This window comes from Lemur catta, chromosome 25 (assembly GCF_020740605.2).
Source record: "Lemur catta isolate mLemCat1 chromosome 25, mLemCat1.pri, whole genome shotgun sequence".
Taxonomy (NCBI): Eukaryota; Metazoa; Chordata; class Mammalia; order Primates; family Lemuridae; genus Lemur; species Lemur catta.
This window is the reverse complement of record NC_059152.1, coordinates 6,806,695-6,825,155: the sequence shown is the minus strand read 5'-3', so window position 1 is coordinate 6,825,155 and position 18,461 is coordinate 6,806,695. Positions and strand designations below refer to the sequence as shown.

The 18,461-nt window shown below is 49.0% G+C and overlaps 1 protein-coding gene across 1 annotated transcript in view; it reads right to left on the bottom strand.

The window, feature by feature from the left end:
- DISC1 (DISC1 scaffold protein) overlaps window positions 1–18,461 on the bottom strand; it is a 199,878-nt gene that overhangs the window by 170,278 nt on the left and 11,139 nt on the right. The window contains exons 6-7 of the mRNA XM_045537033.1: window positions 17,328–18,325; window positions 10,862–10,931 (exon numbers count right to left, since the gene is read on the bottom strand). Coding sequence (XP_045392989.1) covers window positions 10,862–10,931; window positions 17,328–18,325 — 1,068 coding nt within the window. The remainder of the gene's footprint in view (window positions 1–10,861; window positions 10,932–17,327; window positions 18,326–18,461) is intronic.

The following is an 18,461-nucleotide window of genomic DNA, read 5'->3' as shown; positions in this document are numbered from 1 at the left end:
TTGCTTGAGCTGCCATTCATTACGGTAGGGGATACAGCAAGGGGAGCTGGGCTCAGCTGTCGCAAAAATCAGGAATTTATAGGGGCAGAGCAGAAAAAAATAGAGTCCTTGGACCTTAGGTTGGAGATTCTACACAACAGTATTGGAAAATGAAGTGATGCCACCAATTTAAGTCTTTTTTTTTTCTTATTAATGGAGAGATCTATCAGGAAACATGTGCAACTAAAACATTCCCAGGCTAGGATGAGCAGGAAAATGGGGTAAGGAGGTCACAGAATTGTCTGATGTGTGTGTTCAAAGAACACATAGTATTGAATGGGGTTCGGTAAGTAGGATTTGGAGACTTTGGGCAACAAGAAGGTCGCTGGGGTGATCTCTCTTCTTCACTGCTTCTTATTTTATGACCCCACTCAGTCCCTACTCTAAATCCATGCCTGGACACCTCAGCCCCTGAGATCTATCTTTCCTCACTGACAAACAGGACCGAAATGGCCAGTGCAGGACCCACACTAATGGCTTGGTGAGGCAGAGGCAGGAGAGGGAAGCAGGACGTGGCTTTTCTGGCTGCCTCAAACTGTGTCAAGGCTCCTGACCACACAGCCAGCCAGGAGACCCCCTAGCTACCAGCACCAGCCCCAAAGCAGAGAAGAATTCCTCCCGTAACTTTCTACCCTCAATTCACAAGGTGCCCTTTGGTCCTGCCAAGTGTCTATCTCCCTTCAACTGAAGACCTTGATAAACCTTCAAATATTTATCTACCATAATGGTTTTTATTTCCAAGTCCTGTGGGAAACTTATTCAAATTTCCCTAGATAATTTGAGAAATAGCGGGTCACGATTCACGTCCCACAGACAGGGTCTCTAGCGTAGCTGATGTAGTCACACGATGCTTTTATGCTCTCGTTGACTTGGGAGTAGGAGCTCGGCCAAGGAGTGGGCAGAGGGAACAGCCGAAAACGAGCTATAGAGCTTGTTCAGTCTGGAGGGAAAAGCCACTCAAACTTTTCTCCCGGTGTGCCTCTCCACCACCCAGAATGTGTTAGTAGAGTATTTGTTGTCTATTTTTTAATCAAATGGGATACAAGATTTAATTAAGTGCCTGGACAGTTTATAAAAACAAATGAGCTGTCCAACGATGCATCGCCTAGTGCAAGGAGCTCCACAAGGGAAGGGGGGCACCATATCGTTGCCGTCATACAGCGGAAATGGGCGCCATGTTTGCAAATGACTGTTTTATTAATAAATGCAAAGATCCAACATTTATCTGGGCATTGCACCTTAAGCCTCCCTGGCCATCAAGGTAAAAGTCACAAAAAAGCAGAAGCCCACAGAAAAATAGCCAGAAAACAGAAGGCTTTCCGTCTCTCCTTCTTCAGTCTTGTCTTTAGAACTCCACACAAGAGCCATTTTCCTCCTCCTTTCCGTTCTTTCCCTTCCACTCTCAAAACCAGGGTCACCAATTCTCTCAAAGCCCAATAGGGCTTTGATTTCATTTTCCCAGTGTCATCCAACAGAGTATCAGGCGGAAAATGAGAGACTTAAGGTCATGAAATTTAGACTGCAAGAGGAAAAAAAATAGTTGGCCGTAGGAAGACGGGAAACATAGTCAAGCTTCAAATGCTTCCTTATAATTTGCATGTTTTAATATATATTGCTTTACCTCATTTCCAAATTTTTTTTGCAGCTTAAAAGAAATCAAGCTATGTGCAAATGAGCCTGTTATTGCCAAATAGAAAATGAGAAGCCAAATCATTCCATCTTATCTTCTGCATGTTACTGGTGCTAACTGCTGGAGGAGAGATTTTTCAGAAGCATCCACACTTTACACTGTGTTTTCTAACACGCAGCACCCAGGGGTAGGGGGTAAGTGGAGATTACAGAAAGCAAAGGGAATAAATAATTCCTCAATACCTGCACTCCAGGCACTGTGCCGTCATCTCATACACATCATTATCGCATCTAAGCTTCCACCCACACAGCAGGATGGGTATTATGATCCTTAGTTTATCCAGGAGCAAACTGCTGTACGGATGGTAGAACCCAAGTGGGTTCACCCAGAGGTGCAGAGACTGCTAGAAAACATTTCACAGCTCACTGTTTGTAGATTATGCCCCAAAAACAATATATAAAAAATTAAAACTTAATAAATAAACACCAGCTAAAATTTTCACAGCTCACAAAGGTGTTTTTAAGTGGTGACTAGCCCAGGCTGAGTGAATTGTTTCTAATTGTCACTTCCTGCAGACACACAAGAGTTCATTCTGCCAAGTGAATTCATCAGTCAGTCAGTTCAGCGGGAGGAAGGGGCCCGATCAGCCCCACACTGCAGAGGTGTGACAGCCAGTTAACGGGTTGAACTTTTCCCGAGCCCGACACACAAAGCTACCCTACACACTGCCGCTATCACAGATTATAAATCAGAGGTTATTATGATTCCTGGGGCAGATCAGGACAAAAGTCCCTGGAAAGTTTGTAACAAGAGGCAACTTCAAGCTAATCTGTAAGTCGAGGTTTGGGGAGGAAAATCGAATTTCCTTCCCCAACGGTGTCTAATTCACCGTTGTTTCCCACCGTTCAGCAGAGTGCTTGGAAATAGTAGGCGTCCAATAAATGTTCCTTGACTAAATGAATGAACTCCGTACAGGGTGTTTTCATTTTAGTCTTCTTTGTGTGCTTTTAACATCCCTCACTTTGAGATTCAGAGGTTGCTCTCAATCATGCTCCATTGCTTCGTGCGTTTGTGTTTCACTGGGCGGTAAGTATACTGGCTACTACTTTCATCTGCTAAGCACCAGTTCCTGTACCTTCTCCTAGCAGACATACCCCGTCTCATCACAGACAGACAGGTAACCAGGCTTGGCCAATCAGACCACTTCACCACTCTGGCTACCGTAACTGGTAAGGGCAGTGAACACGTGAATCAGTGCTCCCCCGGAAGTTGCGTGCTGGAGCCAGGAAGGGAAGTCACCCTCTCTTCTCTAGCTCGGTTCTGAGCCCTTCAGGCCCCTTGATATGGGCTGAATTTTGTCTCCTCCCCACAAATTCGTATGTTGGAGTCCTAACCCCAGGACCTCAAAATGTGACTGTATTTGGAGACAGGATCTTGAAAGACGTAATTGAGTTACAGTGAGGTCATGAGGATGCATCCCAATCCAATATGACCAGTGTCTTCATAAAAAAACAGGAGATGAGGACACAGGTGAATGCAGTGGGAAGACCACGTGAGGACACAGGGAGGAGACAACCATCTGTCAGCCAAGGAGAGAGACCAACCCTCCAGACACCTTGAGCTCAGACTTCCAGCCTCCAGAACTGGGAGAAAATAAATTTCTGCTGTTTAAGCCACTCAAGCCGTACGTAGTACTTTGTTATGGCGGCCCGAGCAGACTAAGACACCCCTCCTGTTAAGCGAAGATCAACCATTTGTGCCAAATACAGAGATCGTTTCGACCTAAGATGATTGTGGTGGGAAGGTTCAGTGTTGATTACGTGTTAGCCTCTGATCTAGGCACACTCCTTCCATCTCTGTTCCCTATTTCTCAACCTGTGCAAAGAGGAGAATGACTTTCAAAAATCTTTGAGAAGTAAATTGAAATGGTTGACATTTCTGAAGTCCTAAGTGCCTTCACAGCAAGGCGATTACTCTGGACCAGAGAGCTGGCCCCAGACAGTCTAAGTCACTGCCTTGTCCTGTCTGGCCACCTTGCGCAGAGCAGGTGAGTTCCTGGGGCCGAGATGGAACATTCCCTCAGGTAAGCCTGCCCACCTGGGATCCAAGCCAGCCTCTCAGCTGCTCTAGGAGGGCGGCAGGACCACAGAGCAGCTTCAAAATCGGACCTCTAAGTGCAAGAGGGACTTCCCGCCCAACACTGTGCCCAGTCAACTAGACTTCACGGCATGAGAAGCCTGCATCATCTGCAGATTCTCATAGGTAGACACAAAAAATGAGAGACAGATGTTGTGTCCACTCTTAGCACGACAGCCTTCTGCAGCTCAGCTGGCAGGAAAGTATGTCCAAATTCCAGCTAAGCACCTACTTAGGGAGAGGAGGTAGAGGGGGAAAAATTTGTGTGTGTGTGTTGCTTGGTGTTTTGTTTTCCGCAGCGCATCCAACCTTGGAGCTGTCGGGTTTTATCATGGATAATGTACCATGACAATGCTCCAAGCAATCCTTACAGGACAAATGGATTCCTCACAGTCAGAGAGTGCAAAGCAGTGTGGCCACATTCTCATAGAGGAACATACTGTGACACAGCCATCAAGACGTCTATGCCACTGTGCTGCTACCTCCAGAGCTGCGGGAGTTCTAAGAAATCCCACCAAGACCTAGAAAGAATTTAGCATGCACTGGGAGGGAACGCCAAGGGGAGAAGGCCGCACACTGAAATCACATTTTATGCTGCCCATGAGAAGAAAATATTTTATATGCAAATAAACTTTTGGGTCTGTGCACAGAGCTCGAATCTCAAGCAGGTGTCACCTGATTCATTGCACCCTTAGCACCCATGAAAAATGCCACCATTTAAACCTGCAAACACAAATGGGAGATGCTCAAAGTCACCGGTGGCTAAGGTCTCTGCCCTAAGTTACAGAACTGTAAATTCTCCTGTAAACAGGGAAAGAAGCTAAGGCAATGCAACCGAGCTAAGCAAATGACATTTTGTACAGATTCTTTTTCCACGATGTGCTTATCTTAATGTATAGTTCATCTCCCAATTTTTAAGTTTTTGGTTAAAAGAAGAGGAGGCAGATATATAAGCTTTTCTGAGAATAATGCTAAAGGTTAAAATTAAAATGACACAAGTATTAATTTCCTAACAGACTAAATTTTTAGACAAAATGTTGGAAAGTTGTCCCGGTGCATCCTGGTATGGAGTGTTCGTCGGTCCCTTTCCTGGTTGTCTGTAAATAAGAGTTTGCAGAATTCAGAAACTTCCTCGCTAAGCTTTGTCCTCCAACTTCTACAGAGTTCAGACTTCCACCCTGGGACACGAAATGTTCCAGACCCAGCGGAGACAGGAGGCGCAGCCGCAGGGCAGCCAGAGCGCGCAGCCAGCCCCCCTCCGAGCAGCTTCTGTGGCCTCGGTGGGAAAGCAGAGGCAGCAACGATTCCTCCCATGGCGATCGTGGGATGTAACCAGACGACACATGGAAAGTGCCCAGCACAGGGCAGAACTGCGACAGGAGTCACATGCAGTCACCCAAAGGGAAGAGCTCTTGATAAATTTTATCTTTCACAAACGCCAACGTACCAAAAGGACGTCTCTTCCTTTACTGAGGTTGTTTCCACGTTTGCACACATGCACAAAGCCAACATTGAGACAGGGCGTTTTTGTGAAGTCAAATTTCTGATGTCCATGGAGGCAGATGAAAAGTCTGTCCCGGTTCTCAGAGAGAGACCAAATTTGCCTCCGTATTTGTTCTCTCCAGGCCCGCAGCGATTGGATGGTGCTTACTAACATTGAGGGTGAATCTTCCCCCTTCCCCAGCCACTCAGACTCACACTCATCTCCTCTGGACGCAACACACAGACCCACCCAAAATGATGCTTCACTGGGTTTCAAGGCATTCCTTAGTCCACTCGAGTTAACATCCAAAATCAAATGCACAAACCCAGCCCTTGTCAACGTGGCACCCATGCGCATCTCCTTAGACCATACTTAATTTCCAAGTAAAGACATTAACAAGGTAACAGTTCCACTTAACATGACACACTATCCTGTGTACAGCTGAAGATGCACTAAATCCCTTCCTTAGAATTCAGCTTTCAGGATTTTAATCTTTCGGGATTGCGATTTTCAGGATTTTAGACTTTAGGGATTTAAACTTTAGGAAATTTGAGCCTTAGGGATTTTAACCTTTGGGATTTCAACATTCAGGATTATAATTGTCCCCACTGCATCAGCTACACAATGGGACAAACATATCACAGGAAGAGGACACATACAAAATGGCATTTCCTTTCTGTGGTTGCATTATCTCAGCTTGTCCTCCCATTTACAAGGGAACTTACAACTCTGTAAGTTGAGGCAGAGATGGTGGCCAATGGTGACTCTGAGCATCGCTCATTTGTGTCTGCAGGTCTAACTGTTGGCATTTTTCATGGGCAACAACAGTGCTGTGAGGCTCATGGCACCTCCTTGAGATTTTGCTTTTAAATCAACAGATTTTCGTATCATCTCTAGACACAGGGATGCTGTAAGCAGCCCTGATAGCAAAAGGGGGCAGAGCTCTATAAAGAGCAGGAAAGAACTAGAACGTTCCAAAGCCCTTGGGTTCAGGGAGGGACGGAGGTGCCTGTTCAGGGGAGCGGCAGGTGGAAATTTCGCCTGTGCCCACGTTTGCTGTGTTCTCTGGGGACATGTTAAAGTGGCGGTTTTGCTGGGCCTGTGTGTCTGAGCAGACGCCAAATGCAGTCCACTGTTCAAGGCAGAAGAACAACACAAGCTGCCAAGAGTGGCATTTCTGTTCTACGGGCCCCAGGTGGCATCTAGCTCCCATTGACCCTGGCAACCTGGGGGATATAAAAACGGCCGGACCCAACTCAATAATCTTGTTTTCTTCTTTCTAGCCTGGACTGAAACGCACTGCGGAGGAGCCGGTGGCTTTCTGCTGTGCTCAGCCACATCTACAGCTCTGTGGCACGGGTTCCGGTTCCAACCACGAGGCTCCAGGAAGCCACTCAATGCCAGGCCCTGGGGGGCGGGGTGCAGGGCAGGCTCCCCAGGAAAGAAAAGGGTGTCGGGTTGGGTAATTTGCACACTGTCCCCAAAGAGCAACTGCACACAGAAAAATCTTATTCAAGACAGAATGCAGAAAAATGGAGATTATGCTAATTTAGACAAGAGCTGGTCTCACCCTGGAGTGTTTTTATAGTTGGCCTCTGCTGCGAGTATTTTTCCTTCAATGCCTCCGATGTTTATTATGCTAGAATTTTGTCATAATGGATGTGAGTTGAGACAAAGGATCAAGAAAGTAATTCCAGGCTGGAGACTCCAAGAAGGAAATTCTCACCAAGCAGGGCCATGCCGGCCGTGCCACCGATCACGGAAATGCTGAATTCTGGAAATTTTGCTCCTTCCTGCTCACAATCTCCCCTTGCTCGCTTCGGTAGCAAAGTGGCATGCATGGTCACAAGTGGACCTGGGACACGGGCAGTCAGGGGGACATCGTGGGCACAAACCAATGCAGGAGCAACATGGAAAACCATTCCCCGCAGAGCCCGACTCCTCGTCTCCAACATCTGGACCACGATTTCTCTCTGTAGGACTCCGAGGTGTCAAATTGCCCTCGGCTGACTGCAGCCATGAGACATGCATTAATGAGTTGAAACCGATAGAGCTTCTTGGAGAAAGACCCTAAGCCAATACCAAAAAGCGTTATTCTTTTTCTCCCAAGCCCTCCCAGCCTTCTGCAAGCATATAAGGAAATATTAACTTGACTTCCCTAGTGAGGGAGAGATGTAATTAGAGCCCTGAGAAGGTTTCTCCACAAGCCATTAGTGGGTACATCTGCCAGCACTTTGATGAGATAAAACATGGAACTTTCTATTCTGCGCCAATTGCTCCTTTCTCTAGAACACAAAGTCGTTTTTATGAGTGAAACTAGAAAAAAGAAAGATTAAAAAAAGCAACAAAAACAAAGGGAGATAAGGTCACCTGCTAGTTTCTCCTGGCTCTTGGATTCCGGCAAACCCCTTCCCCCGAGACACAGCCGGGCTGCACAGCCGCTCCTAACAGCGAAAAAGAAGCACGTTCCAACACAGGGTATGAAAAAGAAAAATCTCAACAATTCTGAAAATATTTATTAGTAACCCTGGATAAAGTAGATTGGAAAAGAAACTGTATTCGAATCCTTTTTTAACAAATCTCATTGCAACAAATTCTCCACCTTGACATCATCCAAACTTGTCTAATGACTTCGCGATCAACGTACAAGAATTTACTGACCACTTACTATGTGCAGGGCTGAGCGCTGGGCCCTGCTGTGATTCCTTTCAGACAACAGCCAGATTCTAGTCTTGTTTCAAGCCAGCCAGAATTCTGGATGGTGGCTAGCAGTGGCCGTGCCTTTCCTACCTCTCTTCTTCTCCAGAATGCCCCGCCAGCTGCATCACACTCATCCTTCAAGACCCAGCTAAACTACCGCCTCCTCCATATCTCTGATCCCTCCATGCACCCCAACCTCTGGCAGAAGTGATTTCTCTCCTTCTGGAACTCCCTTGGTGGCTCCTTATGCTAAAGGTCATATTATGCATGGCTTTTTACCATTACCGTGCACTGTGCCATCTCCCCTCCTGACCTATATACTCCTTGAGATGTCAATCTCGAGGACAGCATTTGGCGCGTCTTTATAAATGGCATTGTTTTGATTCCTCATACACCATCGTTACTCAAAGTGTGGCTCACAAGCCCGCAGCATGAGCAGCATTTGGGAGCTAATTAGAAATAAAGTCTCAAGCCCCACCCCAGACTGACTTAGTATCTGCCTTTTATCCAGTTACCTACCCAGGTGATTCATATATACATTGAAGTCTGAGACGTGCTGTTGTAGGGAGTGGATGCTTAATAGATATTTTTCACATGAGCCGACTTCTGTACAAAAATCTTGCCCCTAGTGCACCCCCACCCCCACCCTGGGCCCTGCAGATGAGCCAGGGACTGACCCCATCTTGAAATGGCAAGAGTCCTTTCTCCCTGCTCGTCCCAGCTTGTTGTTCATGGCCTCTGCGCATTCATGGCCTCTGTGATTTATTAATTCCCTCACACATTTATTGAGTACCTACCTACCGTATGCCAGGCACTTTGCACATTTCACAAGAGCATTTGCCTCTCAACACACTGAACCAGGTTTACAGGTTTGGAGAGTTTCAATAGAGCGAGCGCAGTATGTGAGTCAGTGTGTTAAGTGCCTAGCAGGGTGCTTGTCCACTCCTTGTGGATCGGGGGGATGCAGCCCACAGACTAGACCCCCACCTCCAGGACTCGGCTGGCAACTGCCCCCCAGGCTTGGCTCTCCATGGGATAAAGCCCTGCACCACAATTTTCAAACTTCAGCACCCACCCCAATCACCTGGAAGACTTTTGGAAACACAGATGGCTGAACCCACCAGCTGATAGCAGCGAACCAACAAGAACAAAACGAGGCAGAAAGTAAAGAAAGATGCCTCTGTCCTTTCAGTTTCCCCGATGAGGTGTGCCCTATCAAACCTCGTTCCCTTGGGTGCTGCAGAGATGTTTGGGAACAAAGACTGAAGAAGTGAGGTTTTCGCTTAACGAAGCCCACTGAGAGAACCAAGTGAAGAAAGTTCACCAGGTCCTGAGAAGGACAAAAACTAGGGCCTGGTTTTCTATTTGTGTTGCAGGCTTTGTGTGCTACAGTGTCTTTAAAGGTGGAGGGACCAGGCCTCGACCCACGGCAAGGAAAATAAATCTGTGCAATGGTGGGGAACTTCAAAAGTAGGTTTCATTGTCTCACAGACAAAAGTCGGCAGGTGAACCTTGGCCCGGGAACAGCTTGTTTGGTCTCTGTCTACAGCTGTGGCCAGGGCCGTGGCGCCATTGCTGGGGCTGTGGCGGTCCTTTCCCTGGCCTCAGACTGGCCTCCCCTCCCAGGAACCTCGTCCTCCACCAGCGTCAAGCAGCCTGGAGGAGGAGGAGTGGGAGAGTTTAAAGGGTCCCACCCTCAGCCCCAAATCCTTCTCCCTTCCTCCCACCCCATCCCATTTCCAAACCCAACCTCGGTGGCATAGGCAGTGAGTACACGGGACAGCTCTGCACGTCCTTAGAACAGGATTTCCAGCCTCCCTTGGAAACCACTCATCTTGTTCCTATGGTGGCCCGATTCCAACAGCCTGTGACGTGTTCAATGGGAGTATCAGAACACAGGCCAGGAAGGTTGGAGACCCATGCCTGAAGGCTAACCGGCTTCAAGAAGAATCTTTAAATGTACATTCCATTTCCAGACCAACCCTGGATGTGCTAAACTTGCCCATCACCGGGAGTACCTGTCAAGTTGATGGGTGTCTAGGGGACCGAAAAGTCATTTTAAGCCCTCTCTCCTTCCCACACCCAGCAGAAATGGGTGTGAGATCTTGCACAATCAGCCTCGAACGTCCTCAAGATTCCTCCCAGGCCAATCACACCTGAAAGCCTTCCTTTGACTCAGTCTACCCTGTGCCCAGTCAGCCCCCATGTCAGCCCCCATCTGCTTCTGGCCCAACTCTTATTTTGGTGCCTTGTTTTATTTTTTCCCAACCTCTGACCAACTCCTCTATCTTCTGGCCTCCTGTTGTAACTTCTCCTTTCTATCTTGAGTATTTTAGGCCATGTGTGTGGAAATTTGATGCACGTGACCCCCTCTCTAGCACAGCCTGACATCTCTGGAATTCCTATTTCTCAGAATTCTCATCTCTCATTTCCTATTTCTGGTCCCGGAAAGCATGAAGTCGGAAAGCCCCATGAGGACATGTATCTACTGGCATCAGAGGGGCAGACACTGTGTCTGCTCTCTCACTGCCTGCCACATTATCTAGCACATAATAGGTGCTCAACAAATGATATTTTGGTGAATGAATGAATTATAGATATATCATAGCATGCCCAGGCAAATAAGTTAATGTAATTTTTATTGTGCAAGTACTCCAAGTGTTTCTGGAAGATCAACGAGGTGACACTGATAACCCAAAAGCCAGAAAGTGCTTTGAAACACACAGTAGAGCTGTGAGACAGTCGACTGTGCCCCAATGGCAGTGACGAGAGGAGCAGGCTGCACAATTCGCTGGGGTGCGGAAGGTTGAGAGGAGACAGGAGGGGAAGAGAAGTGGGACATTATGGGGAAAAGTAAACAAATTAAAACTCACCTTTATCATAATCGTCATCCTCGACTGCTGCTCCTTGAAGTTTCTGAAGCTTTAATCTTAAGGAAGTGACCTATGTTGGTTTGAAATGGGGAAAATGAAAGCCCAATTACAATAGCCTTCAAGCAAACGTATTTTGCGAAAACTAAGAACATTTAGAAACTATTCCAAAACTGCACTTATTCTCCTTTAAAAGAGAAACCACAAGTGTACATTTTTCTAATGCCAGATGCATTTGTTTCTCCCCCCTCCAAAAAAAAAAAAAATAAGATTATATAAAGAAGACATGTAATTTGAGCATAAAATCCACAGAAAAAGTTTGAATGTTATTTTAAACAAAAACATCACACTGTGCCCTTATCTGCATGAAAAAAATGCATAATGAGAAGGAATACAAAATTTCCTGACCAAATGGTCTCTGTTCTAAAAATCACATTGAAATTATGAAGGTAAACACACCAAAATTGGAAGGGAAACCAAGAGAAGAGCATGCACTGAATCGCAGCAGGCTGTCCCCAAGGCTGGGTAAGAGGACAGGCAGGCCCTTACAAAACCGTTCAAATATTGTCCATTAGAGGAAAGGCACTGTCTTATTTAACCTGCCTATAGACTCAATGATCCAGTTACTCCTCTGGTTATTACCAATATGTTCACTTGTAATCATTGTTCTTCTCAACAGGAGACCCAGAGATTACCTGAAGGTGGATCCTTGGCCTGACCATCAGTGAATGAGTTTGGGCTTGTTCCCTACAAACACCTTCCTCCCCTTCTTTGCCTGGCTCACACCTACAACTCCTTCAACACTAGCTCAGGTGTTATCTTCCCCAGTCTGTGTTCAATGTCCCTCTTGTATACGCTGTCATGACCCGTACTTGCTTCTACTCATAGATCATGCAACAGATACTCACTGACTGACTCCTAGGTGCCAGGCACTCTTTGAGGTGCAGAGGATACATCGCCAAATTCTTAGCCCTCTAGACTTACATTCTAGACAAAAAAATAAACATTATACAGTTGATCCTTGAACAACGTGGAGGGCAAGGGCACCGATGCCCCTCACAGTTAAAAATCCATATACAACTTTTGACTCTCAAAAGCTTAACTGCTAATAGCCTGCTATTGACCAAACCCTTAACAATAACATAAACAGATATTAGCATGTATTTTATAATATGTTATATGTTTTATATGCTGTGTTCTTACAATATAGTAAGCTAGGGAAAAGAAAATTTAATTAAGAAAATCATACGGAAGAGAAAACATATTTACTATGCATTAAGTGGAAGTGGATCATCATTAAGGTCTTCATCCTCATCATCTTCACACTGAGTAGGCTGAGGAGGAGGAGGAAGAGGAAGGGCTGGTCTTGCTGTCTCAGGGGTGGCAGACACAGAAGAAAACCCAGGTACAAGTGGACCCACACGGTTCAAACCTCTATTGTTCAAGGGTCAACTGTAAGTAACTTTTATGATGCCTTGGAAAGTGATCAGTGCTGTGAAAAAAGGAAAAAGGAGAACCAAGCAAGGGAGCTCAGGAACGCTAGCAGAGGACGAGTGTTGCAATTTTAAATATGATCTCATTGAGAAAGTGACATTTAAGCAAAGATTTAAAAGTGGTAAGGGAGTGAACCACAAGGCTGCCTGGGAGAAAAACAGTAGGCAGTCCAAAAGCTCTGGGAAGAAGTTTTCCAGGTAGGAAAGCAAGAAGTGACAGTGACGTGAAAAGCAGTCACAGCAAGAACTCACCCGGGCTGGGTGGATTGAGGGAGGGAAATGGTGCTTATAGGTGAGGTCAGAAAGGTAATCAGGAATGCGACATGAAGACCACTTAAAAGTTCTAATTTTACTCTGAAATCCGTGGGGAGCCATTGGAGAGTTTGGGGCAAAAGACCACAAAAGATCTGATTTATGTTTCAACAGTTTCATTCTGGCTGCCATGGGCAAGAGCAGAAGAAGAGAGACCCGGTAAGCAGCCACAGAACACACCAGAAGGGAGCTGATGGGCTTCCAGGGAGTGCAATGGCAGCAGAGAGGACAAGGAGAGGGGGTCTGACTCTGGACACGCTCAGACAATGGCGGGCTGAAGATAGAGCCAAAAGGATTTGCTGATAAATCCCAGGTGGGATGTGAGAAGAGGAGTCGGGATGACGCCAAGGCTTTCGGTCTGAGCTGCTGGAAGAATGGAGTCCCAGGAAATTATCTTAGTCCCTACCACACCATGGTATAGCTATCTTTTTGCTTCGTTTTGTTTTGTTTATGCACATCATTCAACTTTGTGCATCTGGAGGGCAAAAACTATTTTGTACCCATGTAGAACACACATATAGAATATTTAAACACTGAGGATCAGCTACATATGAAAAGGAGTTGAAACTTAAATTCCTGAGATTGACATTTTTACTTAAGTAGAAGAGAGAGGGGGGTGAGGAATTAGAATGTCCAAAAGGCCCCAAAACACTAGCATCCTTACCTCTCGAAGGATCTTTTTGAAGATCCTCAAATCACACTCTCCCCAGTCCTGAGAGCCTCACCAGTAGCCCAAATGGGCGATCTCAGGTCTTTGCATGAACGCAGGGGAACAACAGCCTCACCCCATGCAGCCTCCCTCATGCGGACAACTCCAGCTGTCACGATGTTCTTTCTCCTGCTCAAGCAAGATCTGCCTTCCTGTAAGTCCCATGCCCTGGACAGAGTCCTTTCTGTCATTCCCACTACTCGGAATCAAGTTAATTCTTCTTCCACACAACAGATATTCAAATACAGTCATGCATTGCTTAACAACAGGGATACACTCTGAGAAATGTGTTGTTAGGTGATTCTGTCGTTGTGCAAACATGCTAGAGTGCACGACACAAACCGAGACGGTGTAGCCACCGCACACCAAGCTATGTGGGGTAGCCTCTTGCTCCTCAGCTACAAACCTACATTAACCGCACTGAACGCTGTAGACAACTGTAACGCAATGGTAAGTATTTGTGCATCTAAACGTATCTAAACATGGAAAAGGTACAGTGCAACAAACACAGCATTATAATCTTGTGGGACCACCAGCACATATACGGCCCCCTGCTGACTGAAATGTCACTGTGTGGCACAGGACTGTGATTAAAGACAGAGTCATGTTTTCCTTCACCCAGGTGTTGGATTACCACAAACGACAATACCTAAACTACAGATAAATTGTGTCCACAGCCTGTCCCTTGAGACAAGATATGAGTTTACTTTGAGCTACGGGAAGAAGGCAGAACTTGGTTTTTTTTTGACTCAGACTCTCTTCCTCGGAGCTACTTCTCTCTCTAATGCTAAAAACGGGTGATGTTCGGGGTACTTGCGTGGTGCCAGACCCTGCCTGCAGCACCTTGCATGGGCCAGCACGTTTTATCCTCGGTCTAATGAAGTAGGCACGAGGTCATTGTCCCCTTTTTATACAGGAGCATCTTGAAGCACAGCACAATTCAGCGAACTGCCTGCGCTCACACAGCGGGGAAGGGACAGTGCCAGCTGTCACTTGCAGCAGCCCCACTGACCCTCCACGCTGCAAAGCTCCCTGGGTCAGCTCACATGCGCCAGCAGGACCCCCCCCCCACCCCCGCCGCTGCAGGGCCCCCTGGACAATTCCAGTAGTGCGGGAAGAACGTGGCAGACACAGCACCAGGCATGCGTGGCTCACCATGCCTCCTTTCCCCAGGAGCAACTTTCTAGTGGGTTGTGACCAATCATTTACTTTTAAAAGCTGAGTTTGGGCAATAAAGGAGTAAGGAAGGGATGTGTTTATGGCTGGTTTTGTTTCTTTCTAAAACTAAACCTCACGAACTCCAAAAAGTGGGTTAAGCCACAGGCCCTGGGATTTCGGCTCCCAGGCCCCTCCAGTGACCTAGTGGTCCGGAGAGGGTGCATGTGAGCCCCTGGCGGGGCTGTGCCCAGAGAGCCACATGTTCTCAGGGTCCGACAGATTCCAGTTTACCCACCACTCTAGGTTCTCAGGAGGACGTGATCTGTATCCTGGTAAAGGGAGTCAAAAGGAAGGAAGAAACTATCGATGCTACCAGAACCCAGAGGGCCAAATCTCGTGGACTGTAGCAGAATTGTTGCCAAGGCCTGTTTCTGTTTGGTTATTTGGGAGGGAGGGGAGCTGGTCTGTATAACAGCATTCTGACTTCTGCCTCACTTGGTCGAAACTGGAATTTTCGAGAGAGAGAAATGCAGATATGTTGCCAAGATTTTTTTTAAAAAAGGTCTCTGAAATGCAGTGTTGAAAACTGACATTTAGAATTGGAAAAATATGATGATGTCAACCTCCACTTAGTGCCTTTGTCCTTTGTATGCCTACCTCTCACATTCTCTTCTGCATTGGACATGCAACCCAAGAAGGCTGTCAATTAGATATCTTTGGCCCATCTTAATGAGATTAATTATTTCTCTAAAAAAAGATTAAACACCTGTAGAGGCCCAGAAGTGTGCTAGGCATCAGACATCTGAAAATGTCTAAGAGAAGTGACCTATGGTCGTGGAATTCAGGGTTGCATGGAGAAGTTGGACCCACAAACAAATTATTATTATTAAAAGTGGCCAGGCAGGGTGGTTCATGCCTATAATCCCAGCACTTCGGGAGGCCAAGTGGAAGGCTCACTTGAGGCCAGAAGTTTGAGACCAGCCTGGGCAACATAGCAAGAGCCCATGGATGGATGGAAGGAAGGAAGGAAGGAAGGAAGGAAGGAAGGAAGGAAGGAAGGAAGGAAGGAAGGAAGGAAGATAGATTAGCCAGGTGTGGCGGTGCACACCTGTAGTCCCAGCTACTTGGGACACTGAGGCAGGAGATCACTGGAGCCCAGGAGTTCAAGGCTGCAGTGAGCTATGATTGCATCACTGCACTCCAGCCTGGGCAACAGAGCGAGACCCTGTCTCTTAGGAAATATCGCACACAGAAGTGGCTTCGGACCCTCGACAACAGAAATAAGTAGGAGCTCAGCAAGTGGAAAAGTGGAGGAAGGTCATTCCAGGCAGAGGGAAAGCTGTGATCAAAGGCCTCGGTCACAGCCTTCCCTGGTGTCTTCGGCATCACATGGCTGGAGCTGACAGGAGTGAGGGGCTGGAGCAGGCTGAGGGCACATCCGGCAAGGCCTCGATTGCCAGGATAAGAGCCCGCAGGCCAGCCCGAGATCAACAAGGAGCCACTAAAGGCTTCAAGCCAAGGAACAGCACTATCCCACCCGTGTTTTAGAAAGACAACTCCACTGGCCTCGCAGAGGAAGAACTGGAGAAGAGAAACACAGCCGGAGGGCAACAGGATCTCTTGCAAAACCCGGGAGGAAGGTAACGCGGATGTGAGGTGCAGCCCTGGCCGTGAGAGGCAGGTTTGCAGTAGGACAAGGCCAGACGTGGGGAGGGAGGAGGAGGGAGCTGTGGCAGCTGGCTGCGGCCTGCCTGAGGTCCTTTAGGACAGGGGAGGAAAATGCCATCAGTTTTGGACAGGTCTGAACACCACCCAAAAAATGGCCTGTGTCTCTGCTCTGCCTTCATTCTCTCTCTGAGTCTCAAATCGGAGAGCTGGGCTGAGGTCCCTGAGGGCCAAACAGGGCAGACAGGGACGGAGCTAGGGACACCGGGCTGCAGGGAAAGAATCGAAAGGAGGTAAGATGCAACTGCAGGGGATGAACAAGGACTTCGGCATTTCAGACACTCTCACCGAATGCCTGACGAGTGAGCACTCTACTTCCCTACCCCCACGTACACACACACACACACACACACACATACGTGTGCAAACACACGTACACACCCCACAGTGAAAACAGTCACTAGGTCAGCCACAGAGTATCCCCCTGGGCTTCCCTGGGAATGTGGGGGGCAGAACCCTGCCAACTTCTGCACCTGCTTCCCAGGTAACTGGACGGAGGGCAACATGACAATGCCAGCTGACATGTCCCCAGCTTGTCCTCATCTCCAAAGCACCTACTTCTCACTGGAGCCTCCGAACAGTCCTGCGAGGTGTCGTGATCTCTAAATAAGGAAACTGAGGGCCAGCGAGGTTTAATGGCCAGAAATGAAGCCCCCGACTCCGGGGATGGCGGCCCCCATGGCAGCGGGAGGGGAGGAAACGAGGGGAGCAAATGCAGATGGAGACCAGGATCGCCCCAGCGCAGGGCACCCCCATGTCGTACCTCGCAACCCCTCTAAACGTCAGCCAGCGCACCGCCCTGCCCCCAATTTTCTGTTTCAAAGCAGAGCGAGGCTGAGCAGCCACGTGTCCCCTAGGCCAGGGACCCTGGAGCAGAGAGCAGATCTGAGCACCTAAGCGACAGAGAGATGCAAAGGAGCAAGGTTTGTGTTCACACTCAAAGTGACAAGTGCAGCGACATCCTTGTGCAGCAGCCACAAAAAGAGCTGCTGCAGCGTCCGGGGCAGTCGGTCAGGCCCGCCACCCTCGCCCCCTGCCCCCTGGCCGGCACTAGCCTGGGCTCTCCACCGACCTCCACCTGCCTCCGGCTGCTCAGCAGGCAGCCCTGCAGCACGGGCTCCCACTTCCTGAGCAGGGCGTCCCAGGGATGGGCGTCCCCTGAGCCGCTGCCCTCGTCACCTCTGCAGCCAGCCAGCAGGGGATCCGGGGACCAGGAGGAGCCAGCGTCCACGTCCAGGCTAGACGGCATCTCATGCTCTGGCCCTGCAGCCCGGGCGGGGTCCGCCGAGCCCTGAGCAGGCGAGAGATCCAAGGGCCAAGAGAGGTATCGAGGGTCCTCGTGGGGCCTGTCCGAGCTGGCGGCCTTGGCGCCCACCTCCTGGGGACTCTGACGATGGCACTCGGCCTCTCTGGACGGCGGGCAGCCCTCCGCCTCCCCGCGCTCCCCGGCCGAGCCCAGGGAGAGCCGGATGAAGCTGAAGCTGGAGGTGAAGGCATCGTGGTTGCAGGGAGGGACTGAGCGGGCTGAGCGGCCACTTCCGAGGCTGCAGCTGGTGCCACTCAACTCCGCTGGTGCCACAGGGCCTGCTGCCTGGGTGCCCCTTGCCCCTTCCAGGCGGGCTGTGTCCCAGCTAGCGTGCGGGGCCTCGGGACCGTCCATGGATGAAAACTCTTGCTGACACCTGGCGTGCCCAGGGCCACAGGCCCCGCTTGGCCTGTCGGGCAGTCCGGTGCCAGCTCTGCGCTGAGTCCCAAAGCGTGCTGAGCTTCCTCTCGCAGCGGCCAGAGCCAGGCCTAGGTGGCCCACAGGGGTCACAGCAGGGGCTGTTGTGCTCCTGACCAAGAGGCCTGGACGCTGGCCCCCTGGGTCGAGGCTGCGCTGTCCGGCCCTGGACTCAGAGCGGTGGGACTCCTCGCCACACACCCCTCCCGGGACCCGGGACAGCATGCCCACCGCGGGGGACGGGAACCCGATCCCGGGCCCTGCCGAGCTTCTCATGTAGCCTGGCCTCTGTGCCAGCCGCCGCCGCCTCCGGAAGGACACTGCAGGTGGCAAGCAATCCCGGCTGCCTGGGAAGAAAGAGAAAACAGAAAACGGCACCGTCAACATGCGGATCTCACGGGCTCAGCTGGCGCCGCGGCACGTTGTTGCCAGCGGGTCAGCGTGAACCTCGGAGCCACAACCTCGGGGCTCCCACGCCCTCCA